The sequence below is a fragment of the Solanum lycopersicum genome, chromosome 9 (assembly GCF_036512215.1).
Source record: "Solanum lycopersicum chromosome 9, SLM_r2.1".
Taxonomy (NCBI): Eukaryota; Viridiplantae; Streptophyta; class Magnoliopsida; order Solanales; family Solanaceae; genus Solanum; species Solanum lycopersicum.
The window spans coordinates 58,777,982-58,788,988 of NC_090808.1; the positions used below are offsets into that span (position 1 = coordinate 58,777,982).

Sequence of the window (11,007 nt, forward strand, 5' to 3'; positions counted from 1 at the left end):
TTACAAATGTCTTGTACATACCAAAGTTTCAGTATAATCTTCTCAAAACTAACAAGGGATATAAGGTGTTTTGTTAGTTTTTACCTTGATGTATGCATCATGCAGGACCTTCATAGTGGGAAGGGGAAGGGGTTTAGTGGAGTTTTTGATGGATTATACAAGATGCAGTTGCAGCTGAAGGATTTTCAGAAAACTATGGTGGCAACTGTACAGTCTAACATTGTTACTGCAGGAGAAGACTTAGCAATCTAGCATCAAATGCTGGGTCATGCTTCTGACAAAGTATTGGAGAAGATTCCAAACATGAAGTTTGATTCCAGTAATAGTAGTAGAATAAAGGATTGTACTATTTTTCCATTAGCTAGACAAATAATAATGCCTTTTCCTATTAGAAAAAATAGGCTTGCTACACCTTTACAGATGATACATGCTGAAGTATGGGGACCTTATAGAGTGAGTAATCATGATGAGAGTAGATACTTCCTTACTTTGGTTGATGATTATAGTAGAATGACTTGAATTTTCTTGTTGAAATTGAATAATGATGTAGTTGTCATATTGAAACAGTTTTTTGCATTAATAAAAACTCAGTTTGGTGCAACTGTTAAAGTTTTTAGAAGTGATAATGGTAGAGAGTTTTTTAACTCAGAGTGTAATGCTTTATTTCAAACTTATGGGATGATCTATCAGAGTTCGTGTGTATATACACCTCAATAGAATGGTTTAGTTGAGAGAAAACACTAACATATTCTAGAGGTTGCTCGAGCCATAAGACTACAAGGTCATTTGCCTCTCAAATTTTGGGGAGAATGTGTTCATAATGCTGTCTACATCATCAATAGATTGCCACTGTCTGTCTTGAATGGAAAATCATCTTTTGAGCTATTGTATGGTCGAAGTCCTTCCCTACAACACATGAGAACTATTGGATGTTTATGTTTTGCAAATACTCTCACCAAAGGGGACAAGTTTGAGCCTAAGTCTATAGGGGTTGTTCACATGGGATACTTAGCCACACAAAAAGGATATAGACTCTATAACTTGTTGAATAAAAATTTTTTTGTTAGCAGGGATGTACAATTTAAGGAATCTATTTTTCCTTTTCAGCTTCTACAAACTGGCAAGCTGACACTATTTCCATCTGGGGTTATGAACATAGACCCAGAAACTGTTCCTGTTATTATGCCTAATCCAGCATCTATGGCTCCACCACCTGCTGATGTTGTTGAACTTCCTAGTGTAGTTCTTGAAGATAATTTTCCTGTTCCAGTACCACATGTTCCTACAATTGTGGTGCAGCCTAGAAGATCTACTAGAGTGAAAACTCAGCCATCATGGATGCAAGAATATATTTGCAGTAATAAGCCTTCCACTAGTTCTGCAAATACATGTCACTATCATATGTCCAACTACATCCAATGCATGCTTGTCTGGTACATATCAAGTTTTTCTCACCAAACTCACTTCCCTAAAGGAGCCTCAAAGTTATGTTGAGGCTGCTAGGATCCTAAATGGATTCTAGCTATGAATCAAGAACTTCAGGCTCTTCAAGGTAACAACACTTGGTCCTTGACTGCCTTACCTCCTCATAAGGTACCTATTGGATGTAAATGGGTGTATAAGATCAAGTACAAGGCCAATGGTGATGTTGATAGATATAAAGCAAGGTTGGTAGCTAAGTGTTACAACCATAAAGAGGGTATAGATTATCAAGAAACTTTTTCTCTAGTGGTTAAAATGGTCACAGTGAGGGTTGTTCTAGCTCTTGCAGCTTCTCAGAATTGGTGTCTTCACCAAATGGATGTCTAAAATGCATTTTTGCAAGGAGATTTTTTTGTAGAGGTGTATATGCAAGTTCCACAAGGCCTTCCCAGCCAGGGGAGAACCAAGTATGCAGGCTGCAAAAGTCCTTTTATGGACTCAAACAAGCTTCAAGACAGTGGAACTTGAAGCTTACTGAGGCACTAATTGATTCTGGTTTTATTCAAAGTCATTATGATTACTCATTATTCACAAAAAGGGTGAATACAAAGAAGGTGGTGATATTCTTTTATGTAGATGATCTCCTGATCACAGGAAATGATCATCAACTTATATTAGAACAAAGCAATCCAAGTTCAAAATAAAGGATCTTGGTGAAATGAAGTATTTTCTTGGGATTGAGATTGCAAGATCAAAGCATGGGATCTTGATGAATCAAAGGAAGTTTGCTATAGAATTAATTACAAAATTGGGATTGGCAGGTTCTAAACCAGCAACTGCACGTATGAAATTCAATCAGAAGTTGACAACAATTGTTTTAGATGATCACACGGGAATAAAGGGAGATGACAAGTTAGAGGATGCAGGACCATATCAAAGATTGATTGGAAAGCTTCTATACTTAACCATGACTAGGCCAGATATATCATATGATATTCATACACTCAGTTAGTTCATGCATTGTCCAAAGAAGTCTCACATGGAATTTGCGTTGAGAGTTGTGAGGTATATTAAAAATGCTCCAGGACTTGGTATTCATATGAGTTCAAAGCAGTCAAACAAACTTAAAGTTTTCGTGATTCAGACTGGGCAGCATGCCCCATGTCAAGAAGGTCAGTAACAGGTTATGCCCTAGTAACTCTACACAGTGATAGCAAGTCAGCAATACAGATTGCTGCAAATCCCATTTTTCATGAAAGGATGAAGCATATAGAAATTGATTTACATTTTATCAGGGAAAAATTCAAGAGGGAATACTCAAGACTGAATATGTTCCTTCAAAGGATCAAGAAGCTGATCTATTTACAAAAGCTTTAGGGAGAGGACAACACGAATATCTTGTAGATAAGCTAGGGATGATCAATGATTTTTCATCACCTAGCTTGAGGGGGAGTGTTGAGAATGAGTAGCATCACATGAATTGATGACATGGAGGTATCACTCGGATCAGTGACGTGGAACAAGTTAGTTAAGTTGATAATTGTTAGAACAGTTAGTGATAGTGGATAAAAATTAGTTAGTTATAAAATGTACAGCTAATCTAGATTAGTTAGATATTTTTTCATTATTCTATATATAGATATCTAGATACACCATTGTATAGAACATGTGATTGATATGAGTATTTTCTCTCTTCACTTTAACAATTCTCTCTTCATCTGAAAAGTTCTGTGTTTCCTCTATTGCTGGAAATTTCTGAATACTCATGAATTTCATCAATTAGCCCCCGAGCAGCTTGATCATAAGCCCTTGCAGCATTGTCAACAGTGTTAAATGTACCAAGCCATAGCCTCACCCTTTGTAAAAAATCATTGATCTCTGCAACAAATCTTGGATGGCCCCTTGATAGTGGTTTTCTTCGTGTTCTAATACCGTCACTTGTCTGAGGTGCTGGTTGCTTCATGCTGGTTGAAATTGGAATCAAAAGTTCATGGTAAGATGTTTGTCTCTAAGCTTGGTCTATTGAACTGCTGAAGGTATAAAATGAGAAGGTATCTTTGAATTGTCACAAATGGACTAGCGGAAAATGATAGTCCTCTGTATACAAAATGATTTTCATGAAAATTTGTTTTAGAATTGTTGAGCATGATTTCCTTTTAATTTTAAGTTTCATTTGTAATGTGCAGGAAAAAGTGGGTCATTGAATTTGAATGGTAGCCACAAGTTAATTCGATCTATGATTGATGAAGAATTTTTAAACTATTGTGATGCTTTAATACATTTAATTTTGTGGAAATCATTATTAATGCACATCTTAAAATATTGCTATATAAGTAATCTTAAAATATTGCTATATCAGTATGTGTAGTACAAGATATATTATTTTCAAAGTTTTTGTAGAAAATCAATACATTTGTATTATTTATTAGCTAATGTAGTGCTTGCGATAATTTATATTGAATTATAATTTAGCATGTGATAATTGAACATAGTCGAAAATATTTGATATTTTCAATCAGAAGTTGTGGCATATAATTTTTTTGACGGCCTAGAAAATATTGCCACACTTTAAAAGTGTAGCTTATGTGTTATAACTTGTGTCACGTACATTAGCATCGGTTACACTTGAAAACTGTTATCGTAGAAGAGGTATAAATGCAAGTGTGGCAAAAAGGGAAGCAAAGACTACGCTTGAAAGAGTAGTTGTATGAAACTAAACTGTTATTGTATGAGGTATTGCAAAGCGTGACCTTTGTACCTCATGGGCCACACTTTTTAAACGTAACTGCTAAGGTAACACTTGAAAAGTGTGGCCTGAAGTCAAAGGTCACACTTTTTTAGGTCACCCACTCTAAAGTGTTGTCTAAAGTCCAAAAGAGTGACCTTTGACTTTTTGACAGTTCAAGCCATACTATTTGACGGTGGTTACATGCCTAAAACGTTATAGTGTCGGTATCGTTTATGGGTTTGAAACTCCATCACATTTTTGACCATTTCATTGCCAAAATGGCAATAAGTTGAAAATTTTAAAAATATTGGATACAACTTAAATACATATCCAGATTAATTACAGGAATCTTATCTTTTAGTTTACTTATTATCATTATTTTTTACAAGTTTTACAAATCTCCAAAATTCCTCATTTTTCTCAGTCAAGTGGCTTTCAGCTCCTTTTGCCCAGGGGACATCGTCGGAGAACAATGTCGGGTAAGTCAAAAATGCCACTAATGTATCGGACCCTCTTTTTAATGTATCAGCGCTTTAATTTTTTGTCATTAATATATTTGATCCTCTTTTTAATGTATAACGCTTATATTATTGTGTCTATTTAAGAAATTTTTTATAATTATAAAATTTTAAAGAATAAATTATAATTTTACGTTAAAAGTATTTGATTTTTGTAATTTTACATATATAGATACCTAAGAGGTGCAATTATTCTTATATTCTTAGCATTAAATAGTGTGAGACGACGGCCCACGTTTAGTCCAATGGACGTTCCCAGACGAGGCATATAATAAGACATCACTTGTGTATTTTGAACAACCCCTGGCGCTCCTTGCCCTAAACTAAAGCCCTAGATTAGTGTGTTTTCAATTTCTTCAGCAAGCAACAATGAAGCTCGTCAGGTTCATGCGATATCTTCATTTTTTTGAGTTTCTTTTCCAGTGAGCTTAGCAATGGATTTAACTTTACCTTTTTGTGCAGATTTTTGATGAAGCTGAACAACGAGACTGTCTCAATTGAGCTCAAAAACGGCACCGTTGTTCATGGAACCATTACAGGTCACCCTCCTTATCTTTCTTTCTTTCTTAGCTATAATCATCAATGTAATTTCTTAAGCCAATATGTGAATTATATAATGTGTTTGTATGAATTTCAAGTTATTTGGAAGTGTCGCTAACTGAACTACAACAACAACATAATAATTCCACAAGTGGTGAGGTCGTAGAGTTAAAGAGGTTCTTTCCAATAGATTTTCATGCTTAAATAAAGCATTTCCAAACAATTTTATAAAGGATATACAAAAATTAGTGCTCATGACAGACAAGTGAGGTTTTGCTCAAGTGGTTGAGCACTGGTAGGTTGAGGGTTTGGGTCAGAAAAATAGATCGGAAACTATTGATCCTTCTAGGCTCCTGGGGGTGGGGTGGAAAAACGGAGCAGCAACAACAACGAAACCAAGTTGCTAAACTATCTTTGGTTTATGCCTCAAGTTAAGTTAGTTTGGTAACTGCAATAGTTTACTTCACTCTCCTTCACTTCCACTGTGAGTCACTATGTATATCCGTAAATGCATTGAAGCTAGGGCTGAGAAGCTATAGAAAGTATATGTGGTAACTCGTCTCAATCTGTCTACTCCTCTCACTGCCCTTCTGAATTTGTTATCTTCTTATCCTCTCTGATTCACACGTATTATCTCTACTTCAATCCTTCAACTATGAAGTTCCTTTGAAATACCAATAGGAATTCATTCTCAAGTGCAGAGCTATTTCTGCCTATCATCACTGTAATTTATGTCTAGACTCTAGATCACTGTAGTTCATCTCTGTCAATGCATTTACTGTACTCTGGGCCAATAAAAATAACATCACTTGTTCGCTTTTTTTGTAGCTGTAAAAGTTGGATTATTACACAACTCGAAGAAATTTGAAGTGTCACTATAATAATTCAGCAATTCCTTCAGTGAATTAGTATGCATTTAAATACAACTGTGATGTCTCAATCCCAAACTAGTTGGTTTGTCTATATGAGTGTTCTCTATTTGTTCTGCTTTATTCGGACCATTTCATTAATTCACAGTTCGTATACTGAATACAAATCTCTATATTATAAAACAAAACAAAAAACTAAGAAATTATGGGAGTGAACATGGGATTCTTATCATCTTTTTGTCATTTTCTTAATATTTTTCTTAAGTTAACCCCAATCATATATTCTTTGCTTTGAAACTTAAACTATGTTTGGCTGGGGTGGAAAAAAGAAGCTTAAGAGCAATGGAAGTAAGAGGTTAAGAGTTAATTTCGTTCTAAGTAAAAAAGGCATATAAAGCAAATGTAGATGGGTTGTGTATCCTTCTATGTGGATTTTTCAGTATATCTGAATTTTAATGGAAAAAGGAAATGTATCTGTCTTACTTCTGTTCCATCCATACCAAACAACCTGAACTACAGCGCTTCTATCCACTTAAGGGAGGAAAATTACTGAATAACCAATTCACCACATAAGGGGAAAGTAAATTAGTGACCAATGCTTCACTTAAGGGAGGTAGATCAGTAGAATCTGTCTTGACTTAATATTGAGATAGTAGTATTTTCTAATACTTCTAAATTTTCACGGGTTAATGTCACCATTAATTTGATACATCAGTAGAAAGTATAAATGGTATTTCTTATACTGCTAATATTTTCAATGTTGTGTAATATTAGCCTGAGATAAGTTTAAACATAGTAACATGGTCAATTGGATTCATTTAGTCGTACCGAACTTTTTTGAAACTGTGGTGTTGTTTCTTTCGTTGATGTTGTAAGACCTTCATTATCATTTTGTCAATAGAATAGGTCGATAATGTAATGATCTTCAGAAATTTAAGTCTGCACATGGCTCCACATCATTATGCCACCATTGCTCTCAGGTCCCTACAAGTGGAACATTCTATGCTGGAATCATTTGGTCCAAGAGCTCTCTTATTTTCTATGCAAAACCATGTTGTCTTTATCCCTTTGTTTCCAAAGATGAGCATTAGTTGCTCATCTCGGCAAATGTAACACTAATTGACAAATATTAAATTTTATCTGTATAAAATTTTGATTACCTAGTTGTTGCTATACGGGTAACTTATAACACTTGTTAGTTGATTATATGAGCATAAACCATGTTGCCTCCACTTGTTTGTGGATTTTCATTGTCTATGTGAGGCGTGAGTAAGTTCTTATTTCCCAGCTCGAGCTTAACTTCCAGGTACTTAGGTCAGAAAGCGTACGACACGTCTAGTTCTATAGGCTGGTTGCATTTGATATTTGAGCATGTAGAACTAGCGCAAAGAGTGAGAAGTAAGTGGCTATATGATGTTGTGTACTCTGACTTTTGCTGTGCAATGTTAACTAATCTTAAATTCAACTAGATGAGGAGCTAAAGCTGTGTCGAACTACTGTTATTCACTATGCATGAATACTTGAGCTTATGCTAGCGTGCGATCAACTTATAGCTTATTATGTTGTACCCAAGTTTTATGAAAACAGCACCTAGTGTTGCGTTTATAATTCTTATCTGTTGTTGTAATCTTGTTGTGAATGTTATCTGTATTCATTGTACTATAGATTTTTTACAATTGAGGAGTAGCCATTTATCCCTTATTTCTTTTTGGTGCTCCCATGATATACCTCTATGCATTGAAGATAGGTGTCATTCATAGAATGATCGAACATCATATCTTTAGGTAGGCGTTCTGCTTTTTGGTATACATATACAGGCGTGCTTTGTGCCTACATTTTAAAAAATAATAATTGCTTTATCCTCTAAAAAAGATCATCATACTGTAGCTTCTTTGTCTGGCTGTAGAGATGCCTTAGCAAACTTAGATAGGCTTCTTATGGCAAGTGCCAGGGCTTGTGCTGGTTGCATCAAAAATGTCAAATTTGCATGGAAAATAGCTACTATGTATTGCAGAGTTTATCTCTGTTCTAGATAACTATAGTAGTCAAAAGTAGATATTTTGTCCTGTTCTCATATTTTGAGGCATAGCATTTTCCTTTCTCTGTTGGTTGTCCTTTCCATGCTTTTGACTTTTATTCCTTGAGGGGTTGCTTATACTTACAGAAAATTGCTAGATATAATAGGGATATAGAAATTTGTATTCGAGCATATCAGTATGTGTTTTGATATTAACTAGGCACAGCGGCTATTTCATCTGTCTCCTTATTGAAGTTGCTAAATTGAGAGCTGTGAGTTAAAGTTTCTAAAGGCAGTTACATTTTTACAGGTGTGGATGTTAGCATGAACACACATCTGAAGGCTGTCAAAATTACGCTAAAAGGAAAGAATCCAGTGACATTGGATCACCTGAGTGTGAGGGGTAACAACATCCGTTATTACATCCTCCCTGACAGCTTAAATCTTGAGACGTTACTGGTGGAAGAAACACCTAGGGTGAAGCCAAAGAAGCCAACAGCTGGTATTGTTAAGGACTACGTTCAGATGTTTTTGTGCATTGTCGGTGTATGGTAAAATTTCCTTATTACTTGGACATCCTTCTAATACGCTCTTGCTTTGATTGTTCCCCTTCAGGAAAGCCTATGGGACGTGGTCGTGGGCGCGGTCGTGGGCGTGGACGTGGTCGAGGCCGCTAAATGCATTCCGGCTGGTCTATTTTTTTGCAGTCTTGCCTATGTAAACATGTGTACGGATTGATAGATTTGCTGTTAGTTTTTATCCTGTAGAAAAAAGATGGATCTCATGCAACAATTTATTTTGGATCTTTGAAGTCAGGAGCATGTTATCTCGTTGCATCATATTGTCTGCTAACATTAATTTCGTTTCCCGTTCAATTTAGTCACCTTATGCATGTTTTGAGAGTTGAGTCACATTTAGTGTCGATTGAGAATTTAGCTCCTTATGAATTATACTTCTTATAGGAAATAGCCTTCTTTGGTGTGACTCGGACGGGGAACATTGTTCCTCTTACTTCCCCTTTTAGTTTGTTTTAAAAAAAATGTCTCTTTCTTTTGGGTATTCTTTAATCGTACCTTTCCACATTGCATGTTTATGACCACAAGATCAAAGAAAGTTTTGGTACAATACACATATATTTAGTATAAGATCACAAGATTCATAACTCTTCTTTACTTTCATTAACTCCACGCGCTAGGTCAAAACCAGGCACATTAGGTCATTTTTACCATCTTGTGCCTGCAATTTCCCGTTTGAGAAGACCACACCTCTCTTGGATTTGTAACTTTCCAGGCCCTGTTGATGAATCCTACCGTTCTGCTTCTTGTTGAAGCCACTAAACCTCTAGATACCGATACGAGTCTCACCTTTCTTTTTTGTCCGAAACAAAAAGAATATCACTTGCTTTTTTATTCAACATTTCATTTCTCTCTTAATGACGTTACCTTAATAGGAATAACATAACATGTTAAAGTCCACGAGTACGTATGTAATCTTTAATTCAAAACCACAAATTCAAAAGTCTTCTCTCCCTTCTAACTTCGTGTTTAGTAAAAGACAAGACATGTAAAGTGGAACAGAAGGAGGACATGTAGGTATAGATTCAATAATTACTAATTGGACTGAAAACACAAGCCATTACTGTCTATCGACTTTCACAAGGCAGTATATACTTCTGAAAGGGCGTTGAATCTGAAATGCGACTGAATAACCAAAAAATAGGGATAGAATATTGTGAATTCGCAATGCTACAAGTAGGGGCCATTCAAAGGTATAGGTGTCAAATGGACTGAATTTGGGCGAGTCAAAATGAGCCGAATTAATATATAAATGGGGGCCTATTCATCCAGGGAACACTTTTTCACTTCTTCTGAGATGCTCATTACGAGCTTAGCCCTGCTGCATCTAATAAACTGTTTTTCATCAAATAAATACAGACTTCTTTACTTCTTTTACCCTTCCCTTCCAACATAAGGATCAGAGGTTCTTTTGTTGTCGTTCAATTTGATTTTCTTATCGTTAGCTGATATTTGGATTTCTTTTAACCGAAGACAATAGGTATTTTTGGTTGGTTTAACTTCCTAAGATCAATGTAAAGAAGTTTTTCTTATGCCTATATTATCCTGTAGAATGTTGAGTTCATCCGGGATGGTAGGATGCTTGATTTTGTACATTTTCTTCCACAAAATCAAACCATTTCACTATTCAGATGATATGAAAAGTACCAAACTCCGCTCTTCCATTGAGATGAAGAACATACATCGCCAGCTTCTGTTGTGATTTCATTATTCAGATTATATGAAAAATACCAAAAAACTGAAGGATCACGCGCCTTCTTTGAAATTTCATCCCCTCTAGAGATAAAAAACTGCCCGCTTGAGGCCTTCCTATGGGATTGTCATTCTTGACCTGCTGCTTGACATTTCCCCATGCTAGGCTAAAGTTCCCGGCCTAAGTGGTCCATTTTTGCATCATTTTTCATGTAATTCTACAGTTGATTTTCCATCTTCTTGATGTTTTCGTCTGTAACTTTGGACCTTGATTATGTAATCGTCATTGCAAACATCTAGCTCAGTTGGTTGACTACCTGAACTTTCACTTTGTTGATTTTTTTTTGAGAAAAAGTGACACAGGGGGAGGGTATAGGAGTTGGTTTATTGAGTGAGTCGGCTTTAAAGGCCGGCTAAGTAGAACGTTTAATTGACTTGACATTCAAGGGGAAAGAAAAGATCCCGAAGAAAATCACGAAAAGACTACAACAAGCATTGGAGAAAGCCATAACATGAACTACATAGTTCTTCCAAAGAGTGGTCAACGAAGTTTTTACAGGATAATGACACAGCGGAGTGCTTTTCGATGTTCCCAGAGAACATTATATCTCAAGGAAGTCTACATCATCCTACATGCGAAAAATAC

General features: G+C 35.8%; 1 protein-coding gene across 1 annotated transcript; it reads left to right on the plus strand.

Annotated features, from left to right (window-relative positions):
* Positions 1 to 4,880: 4,880 nt before the first annotated feature.
* Positions 4,881 to 8,933, plus strand: LOC101248611 (small nuclear ribonucleoprotein SmD1b). Its single transcript, XM_004247090.5, has 4 exons — positions 4,881 to 5,051; positions 5,131 to 5,207; positions 8,405 to 8,596; positions 8,710 to 8,933. Exons 1-4 carry the CDS (start codon positions 5,038 to 5,040, stop codon positions 8,769 to 8,771), a joined length of 345 nt encoding a protein of 114 aa, XP_004247138.1. The 5' UTR covers positions 4,881 to 5,037; the 3' UTR covers positions 8,772 to 8,933.
* The last annotated feature ends 2,074 nt before the right edge of the window (positions 8,934 to 11,007 follow it).